Source organism: Ciconia boyciana, chromosome 18, assembly GCF_034638445.1.
Source record: "Ciconia boyciana chromosome 18, ASM3463844v1, whole genome shotgun sequence".
NCBI classification, from domain to species: domain Eukaryota; kingdom Metazoa; phylum Chordata; class Aves; order Ciconiiformes; family Ciconiidae; genus Ciconia; species Ciconia boyciana.
The window spans coordinates 11,012,623-11,029,734 of NC_132951.1; the positions used below are offsets into that span (position 1 = coordinate 11,012,623).

Genomic DNA, 17,112 nt, shown 5'->3' on the forward strand with positions numbered 1-17,112 from the left:
ATCACAGCATTTTATCAGCACGCTGGCTGCCCTCAGAGGAAGGGGGTCATCTCGAACATCTGGAACAAAATCCCCGGTTGAGCACATTTAACAAGCCTGTCTTTGCATATATTAGGCTGCAGGTGGAAAACTCACCAGAGAACAAGGCCACACGGGCTGCGGGAGGGGGACGGCCGCATGCCACAAAGTTTGTGTGTTGGATCTGCCAGTCCTGCTGCCAAAGGCAACCACAGCTCCTTAGCAACAGGCATGAAATGCCACAGCACCTGCACGCGGGGCCCGACTGATGGGCTGCACCCCGTCCAGCCCTTCACCCCGATCCCTGCCACGCTGCTGCTGCCACGACCACCTTGCTGCTCACCAAGCACGCTCCAGAAAGGACTCCCCCAGCATCCCCTTTCTCCAAAATTGCCTCTCGCCAAAAAAAAAAACCCAAGACAAGTTCTTTTGTTTTGAAGCTTCAGATTGATGTAGGTCCCACTGCTGTGTCACCCAAACAGCCTGGGAAGAGAGGTGGGGAGGAAAGGGGTCTCTCTGCCTTGAGAACCCACAAGGCAGAGCCCACAAGGTGGTTGCACCGTAACAGCCGGGCAGCGCAGAGCCCGTGCATGCGGTCTGGCAGGGGCGTACAGCCGCACAACTATCGCTCCCTCACCACGCCAGCTACGCTGGCCTCCCCGCTGGAGGCACTGGAGCCAGGCTGCCAACCACCACACCCACCGGCTTCCTGCAGCAACAGCCCAGGCCGGGCCTGGGACACGCAATACCCCTCGATGGTGGCTACGGAGGAAGCGGGGAAGGAGAAAGTCGTACCTCGGACCAGTTTCGGGAGCCCAAACTCTTGCCCTATCCTAAAGGGGTGGCATGACCCAGCAGAACTGCTCCACGCAACACCTGCTGCCACACACAGGGCAGGGGTTGGCAATGCCAGCCCTCGGGTCCTCGTGCAAGGAGAGCGACCGAGCACCACCACAGCATGCTGAGGGACTGGCCTCTTCCTCCCAAGACAGGATGGCAGATGCAGATGCCCCTGAGTGCTGGGAACAGCCAGATCAGACAGCAGTACAGGAGACACTGAGGGAAACTAAGTATTTGGCACGGAGAGGCAGATCTCACAGCTCACTATGAAAATCTCCATGCCAGCCACCCACCTCAGCTGCACTGGCAGCATTCACAGCCTCCTCTCCTAATATCCATCTCTTGAGTATCAGAGGGGAAATGCAAAGAGATTGCAGAGGAGCAGAAGGCTGGAGGAGATAGCAGCAGCATTTCATGTGGATCTTCAACCGCTCTAGTGTGTGAAGCCAACTTTCAGTCTCTAGAAACTTCTTTCCTTTCCACTTCTCTGGACAGAAATTCAGAGAGGGACAGACTGATCTGTTTGGAGACTAGCGTGCCTGCCCTCCTTCTAGAGCTGTGCTCGAGATTCGCTTCCGTTCACCCCAACCACGAGAGAGCAGGCTGCACTTTTACTAGGACGGGACCAAGCTCCAGGCAGGGCTTGCAGGAAGTCTCCTGCTGGCTAAGAGCAGCTCAGCTTGTTACCCAGCAGATCCCAGCAAATAACACGACCTCTGTCACTGCCTGTGCTCTCTCTTCCTCATCCTCCTTTCTGCACAGAGCTCGGTGTAGCCCAGCTCCTCATCTCACTGCCAGCACCGGCACCTCTGAGCGGCAGATGCTGCCAGCTCGGTGCAGAAACACCTCGTATTTAGGATCTCGGTGAGATCCAGGCAAGGTTTACTCATGATCCCCTGAACACAGCAGGTCCTAATTTACTGTCATCCTTCTCAGGGGATCTGGGCAACTTAAACTTGCTTTTGTGAACCTTGGGCAACCTCCATTTAAGCAAGCTATGCTCTTCAGAGCAAAACAAGGCTGTACGCACATAAGCAGTCAGAGCATCTTAATCTTCAGTGTTTGGCCCCTAGAACAGCCCTGGGGGAGGGGAACGCACGTCCCCGATGCCCAACGTGCAGCCAGACAAGTGGAGCAGAGCCAGCAGCTCGCCCCGGCTCACAGGAATGCTGACGGACGCCAGGACCTGCCAGCTCTCAACACTTCAGCCAGGCAGGGACCACAGCCACCCTTCCTCAGGCCGAGCAGCGCTGAAACAGGAGAGGAACCTCTTTTTTAATAGCTTGCCCAAATTGAAATAGGTTTCCACCCAGCACTTAACTGCTTTGGCCTAAAGTAGTGCTAAGATATTTCCGGTACACTTGACTTGGCCGTCTAAAAAAGGAAGAACCAGGCAAGAAACCCCACCGCAGTCTACCACACAGCACTGCAGGTCCCAGGAGGCATTTGCTGGGTGCTTTAAGACCAGTCAGGTCCACGCTGTAACAAACTGCCCCTTTAAACTCATTAACAAACTTGATTGTACTTTCCCAGCAAGTTTGAAGCCAAGCACCTTCTCCCACCTCGCTGGCAGAACAAGCCGGCGATTCACCTGACACAAGGAGCAGCCGGGGAGGCTGAGCTCTCTGATGTCCTGGGAACACACCTCTCTCTGCGACCACTGCCAGCTCCACTCTGTTCTTCCCACATTCCAGAGCAGGTTTAACAAGCTCTTCCCCCCCAGACAGCTCCTCTACCCCCACCGCAGGAGCATCACCCCTCCGCACTGGGTGCAAAAGCCGCTGCAGGCAGATAAACAGCCATAAACAGCCGCCTGATCAGGTTTCTCTACTTACCACAAAGAAGTTGATTCACCAGAGCCTACTCCCTTTTCAGGCTCTTTCTAAATGAAGGCTTCAAAGAGTTCTGGAAATTCATGCTTAACAGGCTTACTGTAATACCAGAGCACAAGGGCTCCTGTGGGCCAGACTCTGCTGCGGGACTGAGTCACGCTCATTTTCTTCTGGGACTCTCAAATACACTTGTCGAGGAGTTAAGGTTAGAACAAGTCCTGTTGGCTGGTGCTCCTTTTGGCAGACCCTCACTGCCACCCAAAACACGGCCTGACACAGGTCGCCCGGTCTTCTCAGCAACAGCCAGCCCTGCAGATGCAATGCAGATGCTCAGGAGAGGAGGTGACGCTCCTCCATCCCCTCCTGGGGCTCCAAGGATGCTCCTGGGCATGAATGCCCCAGCACTCGCTCCCTGTCCTCAGAGAGGAGCACTCACAAAGCCAGCTCAGCACCTAGGTGGCCAGCAAAAGGCCTGTTTCAGGCTGGACACCCCCCACCACACACACCTGGGGCTGAAAGGCTTCAGCACAGACAGTATTGCCATAACCAGGCGTCCTGAGCGAGCCTCTGTCTCCAAGGCACTGAAAAGGACTAAAGCACTAAGTTCAGGACTGTTCAGCCATTCTGGAAACAACAGTTTTGGTGTGAAGGGTTGGAGCTCCCGTGCCAGGAGAGAAGAGCACGGGGGACAAGCCACCGCCCGTAACTCTGCACTAAGGCTCATCCACCCTGCCGCTCTGCTCCAGGTGCGGAACTCGCAAGTCAGCAGCTAGAATTTGCTGAGACACCTCCGAGTGATTTAGCACTGCTGCAGCTCCCAGGCACAAGCCCGGAGCCCGCTCACCTGCTCCTAGCAGAGGAGGTTTCAAGTGCCTTTTCCTGAAAAGCCTTATTTATAAGCAGTAAAGCAACCCTGCATTTAGTGACTCCTCATTCCGCCTGGGTACCAGCGCAGGCAGGTTCTCTGGTGGGGAGGCAGGAAGGCGCAGTGTGGGACGGCACGACAGGAGATGCCAGCCGCCTCGCCTCACCTGCTCCCGCTGAAGATTTCACACACCATAGCGAGCTCTCAAGCATTGCTTTCACACGTCTCAGTTGTCAAGAAATCCCCCTCCCCCAGCATCTTCAGAGAAAGCAGCCAGAATCCACTTCATTCTGCCTAAGAGCTGCTCGTATGATTTTCTTTGATGCCATTCAATGCAAGCAGCTGGATTCTCTATTTATAGCAAGATCATCAGTTTGGAAAAACGACTTACATTCCTGTCATTATCAGAGCACAAGATACATAACAAATCCCCACTATGCCAGGAGTGCTACAAGTTGGTAAGACAGTCCTCACGGTCAGGCTGGACACCTGCAGAGGTCCAAGCAGACAGAAAACGGAGCATTCAGGACTGAGCGCAAAACCCCTGGACCTGACATTCAGTCCTGTGCCGACGCTCCCCGTCAAGAAGACACCAACTCATATGCACACATTGAGCTTTCCTCCCTGGAGATGTTGCCTTCTGAGCCAGTTTTAGTCAAGCCTTATTGCAGGGAGCATTTGGGATTAAGGCAGGTGCGTTTGGGAGGGATGGACAGCAAGCTGCTGCAGCATCGTTACCTCTGGCCTGAGCTGCTGGAGCCAGAACGACCGAGAGCACGGTTCCATCACGCTGGTTTTGGCTGGGACAGAGTTAATTTTCTTCATAGTCGCTAGTACGGGGCTGTGTTTTGGATTTGTGCTGGAAACAGCGTTGATAACCCAGGGATGTTTTCGTTCCTGCTGAGCAGTGCTGACACAGAGTCAAGGCCTGTTCTGCTCCTCACCCCACCCCACCAGCGAGTGGGCTGGGGGGCACAAGGGGCTGGGAGGGGACACGGCCGGGACAGCTGACCCCAATGACCAAAGGGATATCCCACACCATATGGCGTCATGCTCAGTATATAAAGCTGGGGAAGGAGAAGGAAGGGGGGGACGTTCGGAGTGATGGCGTTTGTCTTCCCAAGTCACCGTTAGGCGTGATGGAGCCCTGCTGTCCTGGAGATGGCTGAACACCTGCCTGCCCGTGGGAAGGAGTGAATGAATTCCTTGTTTTGCTTTGCTTGTGTGCGCAGCTTTTGCTTTCCCTATTAAACTGTCTTTATCTCAACCCACGGGTTTTCTCACTTTTACTCTTCTGATTCTCTCCCCCACCCCACCGGGGGGGAGTGAGCGAGCGGCTGGGGGGGCTGAGCTGCCAACTGGGGCTAAACCACAACACATCAGCAAGAACAAAGGGTAGGAAGTTATTAGCATTAGTGCTCCAGAAATGATTCATGCTTCTTGGAAACAGCGTTTTTGCTACGGATATCTGATAAGCTCCTGTTTTTAATCAAGGTGCTCAAAGATCAGGGTATTTTTACACTAGGTCTCTGAACAACTCCAGACTGTCACTAGCTTGCCACCTTCACCTTGTCAACGGGTCAAAAGCAGCGTCCACCCTTACCTCAGGACACCCCTATATCCTCTCCACCGCCATCATCCAGCATCTCAGGGTCCCGATACACCAGCGGGAGTTTGATGAAGCCATTCAATTTAACCACATGGCATAGACCACCCTTCTGAATGCAGATGATGCTGATGCTGGACAAAGCGGTACCCAGCCACAGCTAAGCACTTTCTGGTGAAAAGCTTCTATCCACAAGCTTATTCACAGCAAAACACCCAGCTCACACTTGACACTGGCACCCCATCCTAGTTTTAATTGACCTAAGAGAGTTGGGGGATGTGGAGTTGCTGTTTAAAAGCCATCACAAGGAGGCAGAAGCCTGCACATCTTTGTGGTCTGAAGCCATTTCACCCATTTCGGATCCTAAACACGATCCAGGGACTCGGAACACAGGCAGGCACAACTGTGCACAAGACAAAAATCCACTGACTGGTAGCAGTCTCATTTTCTCCTAAGCACTTTGCACTTTCACACGAGAGATTTGAAGAGCAACAGATTTTAAGAGCAGCACAAAGAGGTAATTCCACAGCGATCCCTGTTGCCAGACTTCAGAGGTCACAGCAGTAGCCTAAAGGCTGTACATTGGATATCTTGGCAATCAGCCCTCAAGAAAAGAGGCACCAAACCAAAACCCAGCCCCTGGTGTGCTTGCCAGGCTGTTTCAGGAGCATCTGTCCTAAGCAGGAGGAGGAAAGACTTGCCCCAATGCCTGGCAGAGTGCCTTTCTCGATGCTTTTGCACAGGTCAGGTCTGCAGCAGCCTCGCAGCACAACCCAACTGCCCCACTGCCCATCTTCTCTTGGAAGACCCCAAGCATCCCCTTCTCCAGATGGCAAAGGATGGTCTGCATGTCCGTCCTACTCTTCCTGGCTGTGACAGCCTCTAGCAAGACTTCACCAAGTCAAGTGGCAGCTATGTGGCTTCTACAGACATACTTCTTCCTCAAGGATGACTGTCAGCAAAAGGTATTCCACAACACGCTACAGGCAGAGCATGCCCATCCATGCACCCACACCTCCCTTGGCAGAGGGGCTGGCTCGAGCCACCGCCCTCCCCAGCTGCTCCCCCTCACCCAACTCTGCCTGCGGGGCCGTGCTAGGGATGGGGAGTTGGCTCCGGAGGAGAAGGATGTAAACCCACAGACTCCTTCTTTCCAGCCAGGGAGCCTCTCTGCTGCCTACCTGACTCCAGCCCCGAAAGAGAAGCTACATCTCTGCCAGCTCTGCACTGCTCCAGGGAAGGAATAAGCACCCACACCCCATTTGTCACACTTGGAAGCAAATCAGACAGACAGAACTCCGCTCCACTTGTTCTCCCATTTTGTTAAATGAGAGAGGGGAGGCCCGCAGCATGCCTCCTCGCCAAGGAAAGCGGCAAACAGACTTTTTCAGATGAGCACAAGTGGTGCGCGGGCAGGGGGAACAGCAGAGAGAGGCACACACTGCAGCGACGAGACACAAAACAATCTCGTGATTAGTTATTGACTCCAGAGGAGTTGGAGCTCTAGCAGCAAGCCAGCCAGGAGGGCGAAAATCCCTCTTTTGTTCCACAGCCTCAGACAGACTTGGCCACACAGCTCCCTGCTGTCTCAGTCCAGACAATGAGAAAAGAAAGTTAATCCACTTCTCCTATAGCAGGAGCCATCCAGCCTGCTGGAGCGATGCTGCAGAACGATGTATGAGCATTCCTGCGCATCAGTGCCAGCCTCGCCTCGTCCTGGCACCCACCGCCACTAGCAGATGCCAGATGGCTCGAGGACCTCACCAGGCACTGCCGGTATCGCCAGGGACCAGGACAGCCACAGCTTTGTATCCGCTCCTGCCTTCCAAACCCACCGGGCCCTTGCTCAGCTCTGCCCTGCAGGCACCGTGCTCCCTTGCCGCCCTGCACCCCAAAGCAGATCCCAGCCGTGGGGTCTCTCCCACCCCGATGATTTATAGGCGACGTATGCTGCCAAGCACAGAACTTTCAAATCCACCTTTACAAAAGGCAGACTTCCATCTCGGGAAAGAGCAAGCTTCAGACTGCTAACTGGGACAGAATCCATCCTTTCAACATCACTTTCCTAAGCAGCCCACAGCCCTTCTGCAGGAACAACGTCCTCCTCTGTTTGAGGGGTCAAGTGGTGCTGAGGATCGTGGCCAACACAGTCCTTTCAGTGTCACCTCTTTCCCCCAGGTTACAGGTTACACGCACGTCAGAACCACCTTACATGTTAGCCAAACACAACTTCTTCCCACTGCCCTCCTAGGGAAACAGGAGTAATATTTTAGTTTGGACACATTCGAATGACCTGCTTTTCAACCCCCTTCTTCACCACCAGCTTTCTCGGTTCTCCATTTGAGAAGTAAGAATATTTACTACATTTAAGATAGAGCAGGAAATTACGATTCACAGGTTTTCTGCTCTGCAGAAGTGGCAATTACATACCTGGGTACTTCTAGAGCACGAACAGACGTAGGTACTTGTGTCTGGAGCTTTGTAGTTCAAGGGAGTGATTTTAAAGTCAAGTCATCACTGCATAAACCTGGACAGCTAAATAATAGTGGAGAACAGCAAAGCGCTGAAATCTGCTCTGGAAAGCACTTGCAATTTCTTTACTCTTGGTGACCCAGGAAAGAGGGCTGTTATTTTAACATTACATTTCTGCCCGCAAGAAGCCTCGCTGAATGGCAGGCAGCAGGACTGAAATAATCTGCATGGCCCCTGGAAGCCACCGAGTTGAGAGGAAAGTGCTCCAGCATCCCTGAGCAGCACAAGCCTTTGTTCCAGCACGCTCCTGCCAGCGACCGGGGCTGCCTGCCCTGCTCTGAACAAACTTATTTCCCTCCTCCCTCCCCGCAAATTAACTCCATCTCCAGCTGTCCCAGCGCCAGCTTCCTGTTAAGATTAATTATTCTTTGTACACCCATGTTTGATGATTTACCCAGCGAGCCATACACAATGATGAGGAATTCTGCGTTCCCATCAGCATTCTCCCCTGAGGCTCAGAAGTTTTCAGGGAAGGACCTTCACCCTGACACAGCCACGGGGAGAAGCGTGCCTCCCCAGAAGGTCTGCACGGCTCACCAAAGGCCAGTCGTCATTTGTGACGCTGCCGCACGGTCAGCTGAAGATGATGTGCTGCTGAACAGCCATTACTGCTAGTCAGCAGGGCTGGCACAGAAGACAGCGTAGGTAGGAGTATTTATGATCCCAAAAGGTGTGTCTCCAGTTACGCTTTCCTATGACCCAAGATTTCTGCCAAGCAAGGCAGAATGAGCTTTGTTTGTTTGTATTGTCCACCTTTCAGAAGCTGCAATTTCCAAGAGCCATAAAACGAGTTACGGTGTGAAGTAGTCATCTACAGGCTTGTTTGTGACCTCCAAAACCACAACACTGAGAGAAGCCACTGCACCGGACTGGTCCAGCTCAGGAAATGGCAAGCACCAAGCCTGGGTGCTGTGGGCCAGACTGCAATGGGTGAGGACTTTGCGTCTTCTCCTGGGAGCTGTTTATTAGTCTGAAAAGTCATTGCTGGTCACAGAAGGTGTAGGTGTATACACTATATAACACAAATTGATGCCACCCACCTCTCCCCATACCCCAGCAGAAAGCCACAGCATGTCCGAGGTGGTCTGATCCCTCTGCTGCTGAGCCCATGGAGCTCAAAAGCGCTGACCAGTCCCTTTAAGGCCTCTTTCCAGCAACTAGTTGCCTGCTGTCACACCAAGAAGGATGTTTCAGCTGCTACACAAGCTTCTTCCTCTGAGGGCGAGACATTTCCTTCAGCCAGAAGGAAGGAGAGGGTGCCCATCCGAGAGATCCCCGGCCCCAACATGGAGGGTTTAAACACCAGAGATCGTAAGATACAGAGCAGCAGGGAGGACACACAGCAAAGAGTCACCTTGCACTCTGCAGAAGTTGGTGTCACATCCCAAGATGACTTATTTGGGCAGGTTCAGACACCAGTTATGGAAAGTTTCCGCCCCAGCTGGTGCAGCCAATTTGCAGGGATCTCAGCCCAAAACAGCCGTTCAGGTCACCTCTGCACAGAAGCAGAAGGAACAGTCACACACAGCCCACCTCAGATTTTGGCTCGATGCTTCTGGCTGCTCTCCTAGAGCCCTGCTCAGCTGCCCCAGCTTCTTACCACAATCCCTGCACTAGCATCAAACACCAGATCCAAGAGCAAAACCCCTCCTGGCTTCGGGACCAATACTCAAGCCTGACCCCGAAGTTTCAGAGTCAAAGCAATAAGGAAACAGAAAGAAAGTCCAGAACAAACAGACACCTTCCTCCTTCCCCACAACAACCAGCTGCAGCACACCGGGAAGCAAAGGAGATCTGGCGTAGAGGAGAACCTAGCAGTTCTCCTCCAAGATGGGTGTTGTACAGGCAACAGCAAGGTGTAACCGTGGCCAGCCCCAGCCAGCTGGCAGCGCAAGGGGCCAGCGCAACCGAGCCCTCCGAGGCCAAACACTCTCGTCTTGCCCAAGAGGCGCCTTCAGGAGCAGGGGTGGAAGCCAACAGCACAGGCCGAGGATGGAAGTCAGCCACACTTCATTAAGAACATCTTTGCTGGAAGAAGTACAGCTGGGAGTACCCTCCAAAGAGATAAACGCTGGATGTACTCCAACAGGAGTTTAAACAGGCTACAAGTCTGCACTTGTCCTAGGTATTTTTTTCCTGAGGAAGCTTCCAAAAAGCTATTGCAGGCAACTGGGAGAGGTGCTCACAAAAACAAGACATAGGTAAGCATGGGCACCATCATCCAGGCTGACGTCTCTGTTCAAGAGACTTTGCATTTTACATTCTTTGGTCTTTTTTTCCCCTCCAATAATTTGTTGTAAAGGAAGAAGCATGCATGTAGGAGAAGGAAGCAAGACAACCTCAGGGAAAACAGCAAATTAGTTTGCATTTCCATGCCACTGAGCACAAAACTAACTTGTAAGCGTGGATGACTTCTCTAGGGTGGGGGAGCAAGTTCCCAGTTTGGAAGATCTGAACCGAGCAGCTCGCCTCCCCCCAGTCCATCCCCATCCCTCCGCCCTGACGGACTGCACCAGCCGCCACAGGGCCTGGGGCTCACTTGGAGCAACAGCCACCGCGCACCCCGACACCTCCTGCACCACGGACACAGCGGAGACCACTGCTGCCTGCCTGCAGCTGCCTGCCCCGCGGACAGGCACTCTCTCCTCCGGCTCACCCAGGACCACGTACTCAGCCTGGACGTCTCCCAAACCGGTACTCCCGCAACTCAAAACGTTCAAGTTCATTCGAGATGTTATGAAACGGTTGCTCGCCACGGACCGTGCTGGCAAACAGGCGGGCACCCCTCTTGCTGGGGCAAGGGCAGCCGGGACATCACATCGCCTATCTCCTCCCAGCCTCCTCCCATCACTTGCCATAAAACACATATTCCGGCGCTCCGTCAGACCCGGGAGCACAAGGGCCCGGCGTCCAGGGGCCGCCACCACGGCGGTGCCGGCAGCCCAGCGAGGGCACAGGCTGCGGGAAGGGCTGGACGCGGGGGCCAGGCTCCCCTGGCCACGTCCCGCTGCCACCGCCCTGAGCACCCGCCAGCTTCGGAGCCTCCTGTGAAACAAGCCCATGCTGGGTTTTGGGTTGGGGTTTTTTTTGTTTTGGTTTTTTTTTGGGGGGGGGATTGGTTGGTTTGGTTTTTTATGGAATGGGAGGAAAAAGTAAGAGGAGGAAATAATTGAGCAGGTTGCTCCTACCAGCCCCGCCGCTCCCCTCCCCGGACCGCCTCATCGCGGGAGGGGGAGAAGCGAGATGCAAGCCCCGAAGCACCCGGTCCCCAGCGCCGGGGGGGGGACCCGGCTCCTCCCCGCGCCCCCCCGCCCCGGCACCCGCCCCAGGGGCGAGGGGACCCCGCGCCCCCCACGGCCCCCGGGGCGGCCGCACCGCCCTTGGGCCCCGCGGGCTGCGGGCACGCTACCGCCGCGGCGGGGACCCGGCCCTGCCCACCGCGGCCCCGCCGCCCGGGGGGAGGCGGGCAGGGGGCACCCCCGGCCCGGGAGGCGGCGGGCAGGCCGCGGGCTCACCTCGGTACTGCAGCGAGCCCGAGAGGCGCACGGTGACGGTGCCGGCCAGCGGCTCGCCGGGGCCGTAGACGACGCGGCTCTCGCCCAGGCGGATCTCGAACAGCTGCACCTTCCCCATGGCCGCGCCGCGCCGTCCCGCCCGGCCCGGCCCGGCCCGGCCCGCTCCGCCGGCAGCGCTACCTGCCGCGCCGCGCCGGCCCGCGACGTCCCTGCCCCGGCGGGCCGGCTCCGCCCCGCCCCGCCTCCTCCCGCCCCGGCCCGGCCGCGCTGTGGGGCCGGGGCGGGCCCTGAGGCAACGGCCGGGCGACGGGGCGGGCCCTGAGGGAAGGGACGGCTGGGCTGGGCTGGGCTGGGCTGGGAGGGACGGGGCAGGTTGTGGGGCAGGGCGTGAGGGAGGGGGCCGCTGGTGGGACCGGGCTGTGCTATGAGGGAAGGAGCTGGCTGCGGGGCTGAGCTGTGAGGGAAGGGGCAGCTTATGGGTCCAGGCTATGCTGTGAGGGAAGGAGCTGGTTGTGGGGCAGGGCGTGAGGGAGGGGGCCGCTGGTGGGACTGGGCTGTGAGGAAAGGAGCTGGCTGCCCCAGCATGGAGCCATCTTGCCTCCTGGTGCTCCCTCTAATCAGATCTTCCTCCCTGTAATTCTCCCGGCCCAGCTGTCACCTCTCCCCCCGCCTATTTTTATAACCCAAATCACTTTAAGTGTCCAGCGAGAGGCATACAGGGGTCCCGACGGCTGCCTGGGACCAGGGCTGAGGGGTAACCCCGAGCCCCGCGCTCTCCGCACATCCATGGGGTGAAGGTGTCTGACCCAGCTGGGGCGTCCCGGAGAGCCGGGGGGCAAGCAGCAGGGTTCTCTCCATTACTCTTGCCGTGTCCCCCCTCAGTGCCACGTAATTGAATAAAAACCATCTGTAAAACCCACACCGAATGCAGCGCTGGGGAAAGGCACCTCCTGGTGAGGCCTCCCGGCTGCTGACAAGCAGGCTGCATACACGGTCAGAATGAATAAGTATAAAACAAGCTGTTTATCTGCAGAGCACACCCAGCCCGGACCCGGCCACACAGACAGACGTCCTCCAGCAGACCCGCAGTGACGCCAGCCCGGGCATGCGGGGCTGCGGGACCCTCCGTGCCGCCTTATGGTGGGTGTCGCAATGTGAAACCTCTCATAAAGCACCAAAGGAGTTTGTGTATTCCCAGTGCACGGGGATCCTGCTGGGAAGCTCTTCCAGGCCCTCCCTCCTCTGGCGTTTAAAAGCTACCTCTTATTTTTCCAGCCTGCGTGTAGTCACAGGCAACGTACACCCCTTCGGTCTTGTGCCAAGGCTTTCAGCAGCTCATCTCCTCCCGCAGGGCGTACCCCGGGATGCATCCGTACACCACTCTCCTTGTGCTGCCCTTAGCTTTTGTTTTGCCAGGCTACGCACGCCAATTTTCTCCAGTCTCTTTTTTTGCAAGACGAGCCTGCAGCCTCTTTCATCAATCTCTGCAGCCCCTGTTTAGCTCTGCCAGCAAAAACAAACAAACTGGGAGGGGGGGGCAAAAGCACCCTGCACTACAGCAGATTTTACTGAACCCCCTTCCCCCATGGGAAGTGGCCAAAGACTCAGGGCTTTGTGCACTGTTGGGGCCACCCCATCGCTGGGGCAGCACTGGCCCCCTCACCCCAGAGGGACACCGCACACGTGACAACTCGGGGTGGAAAAACGCCTTCGCCAAAACCAAGCCCTTCATGCTGCGCCGCAGCTCTCCTGACACAAAGAGATTTACACGCCTTGTTTGCAGAAAAGTTAATTTTAAGCACGCCGAAGTTGCTCGCCCAAGGTCACAATGTGAATAAAAAGGATTCCTGTGCCAGGAGCCGAACAAAGGCACCCGGGCTCTGGCCGCGGCCCCACATGCTGTGGCACACCTACAGTACTGCAAGACAGGCGCTGTGCGCTTAGACACAAATACGGGAGCCCTTCTCGTGACGTGGCCGGCAGCGATGCCGCGGCATTAATCCATCCCCCCAGCCACAGCTACACTGTGCTACGCAGTTTGCAAGATGTAACTAGATGGGTATAATTCAATATATCCGATGCCTGGGGTGGCAGGGCACCCACCATTCCCCATATGGGGCCCGCTGGTGCTGGGTTCAGGGGGATTTTACTCGTTGGAGTCAAAGGAGCATTTGCATTCCTGCCTCCCTGCTCATCTGCATGTGCCCCAGAGTCACCCCTGTTATCTAATTGCATGCGGAGTTACCAGCACTGAAATTCAGAGCAGGCAAAAAAAAAAAAAGCTGAGGATGGGATGTTTGGTAAACTGCAAAAGATTCACTTTCCTGCTATTTTGGCCCATTGTTTTCATCGAATCATAGAATCATTAAGGTTGGGAAAGACCTCTAGGATCATCTAGTCCAGCCGGCAACCCAACACCTCCATGCCTACTAAACCATGTCCTGAAGTGCCACATCTACATGTTTTGCTTTAAAACAATTGTTTTGAAGGGTTTGTTGTGGTGGTGGGAAATCTCACTTCCTCTGGGTTCTGTCTGCTCTCCCTTCCTCCTTTTTCCCTTATTAAAAGGGAAATTTAAAAAGAGAAAAGAAAAACAAATGTCAACCCCAGTTTTAGAATAAAATTTTCCTTTCAGATGTCATCACATTCCCCTAACTTCAAGGAACATGAAATTTCTTGACAAAGAGCATAGTAGTTCTTAAAAGACCCCATATATCAATAGAACACCCCCACTGGCACCTGAGCCGCGCTCTGCCCACAGCACAGACGAGCTTTGACCACGGGCTCGGTGGGAGAGCGGCTGCGAGTGCTTCACGCGTGGGCAAAACGTGCCCACCGCGGGACCAGCCGTAGCTGCAAGTTTTGTACTGCGCGTATGGATTGTTATATATATGCAAAAGGCTTCATGGTTAAGTCGTAGCATTGTCTTGTGACTTAAATGCGTTCATTTTGGCCTTCCAGATGTTGTCCTGCAGCTGTGCCCAGTGACACGGACGAGGCACAGCCCCACCTGACCGTGCCTCAGTTTCCCCCGCGCTGGATGCGATCATCTCGCTCGGCAGGGCTGAGCTGAGCGAGGGACCGGGAGTCCTCAGGGAGAGGCACCGCGGAAATGCCCAAGGACACCTCAGCCGTGACTGATACGGGGTTTAATGATGCGAACACTTCTGGGTGAGGCAGCAGCACATCACCCCGGGGCAATTTGTAGCTTGCAAGGTCATTTCCACCCGCTCTGTCGCTTCGGGTGCGTGGCTGCTGGGGAGACGGGCCAGCCTCGCAGGGGGCTGCCTGCCACCCTGGGGACGCTCCGAGCCCCTCTGTTACAAGGAGATGAGGGGTCTCTCCCTCAGCCCTCACGTCTTCTCGCTTTCGCTCTTCCAACCTCTCCCTCATCCTGCTGGGGGGAGCAAGCGAGCGACGGCGTGGGGGCTTCGCTGCTGGCCAGGTCAGCCCACCACACGCCGTAAGGTCAGGCACCGCAGCGGCTGTGAGGGAGGAAAAGGTAAAGCAGCAGAGCGGCACGGCCAAGGAAGTTGGTTCCTTAAGCTTCCCTTGGACTAAATACAGGTATGTGAACAGCGAGCCCATGGAGGGCTCACTGCTGTTATAGGTATACTATATACGCCACCGATAACTATGTTATATACCTACATATGTATATAAAATCCATAATACCGATATATTTATATTACACTTACGTTTATTACCTTTCCAAATCACTTCCCGGCTTCACTCAGTACCTTGCTGCTTCTCAGCTGATCAGGCAACCACGTCATCCCATACCAACAGCAACAACAAATGCTCATTTGCTTCAGGCTGACACCTTTCCCCAGTTCACAGGTAACATTGTTCAGCCACACCTTCCTGCACACCCGCCCTCCCCTCGGCAGGAGGCCACAGCCGAGGTCCCCAGTCTCCGTTCTGTGGGTTCACGGGCTCGGCTGTGAAGGGAAGGGAGACGTGAGAGCCAGATCAACTACAGGATCCAAATGTCTTGCACCTCTGGTGGTGATCAGGCAGGGTTAGTGATCTCGCTGCTGTTGGATGCTCTGGCAAGCCAGCAAGGCAGCTCGCAGGCAGCTTCCCCGAGGGCACGTGGGGGCACTGGAGCTAAGCGTTCCACCGGTGGTGGATGAAGCTCTGGGATCTCAGTGTCCTGGCGCCCTGCAGCAGCCCTCAGCCGCTCCTGGAACTGCATCTCCCTGGTACACCCCATGGTTGCACCAAGCCTCCCAGACGTGAGGGCCACCAGCCCGGCTCCTGGGGTCAATGAGAAGAGAGCAGTCAGTGATCAGGGGCTCTGTAGGGGGCTGCTTTGGGCTCCATCCCATGGATGCTTCATGACCCCATACCCTGCCCGAGACAGTGTCCTAGGCCTCATTCAAGGAGTGAGGAGAAAAAAAAAAGGGGGGGAGCCGTAATAGCATAATAAATATCATCTGCTTACCCTCATACTGTGTGCCTGATTAAAGAATATATGTATCTCTACCAGGGAGATGAGACTACCCCTCAGCAAGGGACAAGAAACCCTGCCATGTCCCTTGGCAGTCTGCTTCTGCTGCTCATCCCATTTGCTGCCGACGTGCACGCCTGCCTTGTAGTCTGACTTTGGCAGCCTTCAGCCCCTGGTTCTTGTTCTGTCTTTCTCTGACATTAAAGAGTCCTTTAGTGCCAAGTAATTTCTCCTTGTGATGGTACTTACACACCAAAATCAAGACACCTCTCAATTTCCTCAATAAACTGAGCAATTTGAGCTCTTCAAGTCTCTCTCTGGAAAGCATTTTCTCCAGCCTTCGTGTTACTGTGCTGGCTTGTGTCTATGCAAGCCCACGTACTGGCATTTGTGTGTCAATGGAAATCTGCGTGCAGGAGCAGCCTCCCACATACAAACACATGCACACCCAGGCGTTGGTGCATTAGAGGTTATTTACCCCCAAACGCACACAGAGGTGTGCGCAAGCCCTTTAGCTCACATCACTAGGGACCAGGTGAGCATCCCTGGGTAACACACAGGGCGCTCCTCACCTCTTCTTCTCCCCCATATATTAACCCTCACCCCTGGGGAAGAGGGCTGATTCAGGGCCATCCCTCCTAAGCCAGCTCCTTCCCACAAGCCATGCAGAAAGAGGAGGGCAGGAAGAGCAAGCCCCCAGCTGAGCCACTGTGGTCCTGTGACCCAGCTGGCACCCATCCCCTTCACCTGGGTGCCATTGCTTTAATTAGGTAATGCCCTGCACCTGGACAAGCCAGCACCTGGCAAGCCTCACTAGAAAATCCTTGGAGAGAGGCAAGGCATTAATTACTATTATTATAATTCTAATCGTGCTGCCTGGATTTCTGATCTCCTCCTTTGCTGGAAGAGCCTCTGTTGCTCAGCGTGGGACTGGGGTGGAGGATCGGACGGTGGGACACTGGTCCTCCCTTCCCCACAGGGCTCAGCATCTGTGCACAGGCAGAGCAGCGACGGCCGTTTGTTTGCACTCGCCTACAGGCTGTGGGAACAGGAGGATTCACTCGCTCCCTCTCAGTGGTCCCAGCAGGGCCTCGCCCGAGAAAAGGGCCAAATTAAAACCAAGGGCTGGACTCTCATACCCCCAGCACCATGCAGGATTTTGCATTTCCCTCTCACTGTAAAACTACGTGTATTTGGGCTTGGGTTCCCGCGATGCCAGGGAAAGGCAGCAGTTGCTGTTTAACATGTATGAGCCTTGACATCAGCCTGCTCATGGGGACCCCAGAGGGGCTTCTTCAGGGAAAAGCTGTGCTGTGGGAGCAGGCAGCCCAATACCTGGGTGTCTGCCGTCCCAAGAGATGTCCTGAGCAGCCAGAGCATCCAACAGCAGCGAGATCACTAACCCTGCCTGATCACCACCGGAGGTGCAAGATATCTGGATCCTGTATTTG

The 17,112-nt window shown here is 55.3% G+C and overlaps 1 protein-coding gene across 1 annotated transcript in view; it reads right to left on the reverse strand.

Annotated features, from left to right (window-relative positions):
• ARRDC1 (arrestin domain containing 1) overlaps positions 1-11,414 on the reverse strand; it is a 41,149-nt gene extending 29,735 nt beyond the window's left edge. Inside the window, exon 1 of the mRNA XM_072883246.1 lies at positions 11,209-11,414. Coding sequence (XP_072739347.1) covers positions 11,209-11,326 — 118 coding nt within the window. The 5' untranslated portion in view covers positions 11,327-11,414. The remainder of the gene's footprint in view (positions 1-11,208) is intronic.
• Between the last annotated feature and the right edge of the window lie 5,698 nt (positions 11,415-17,112).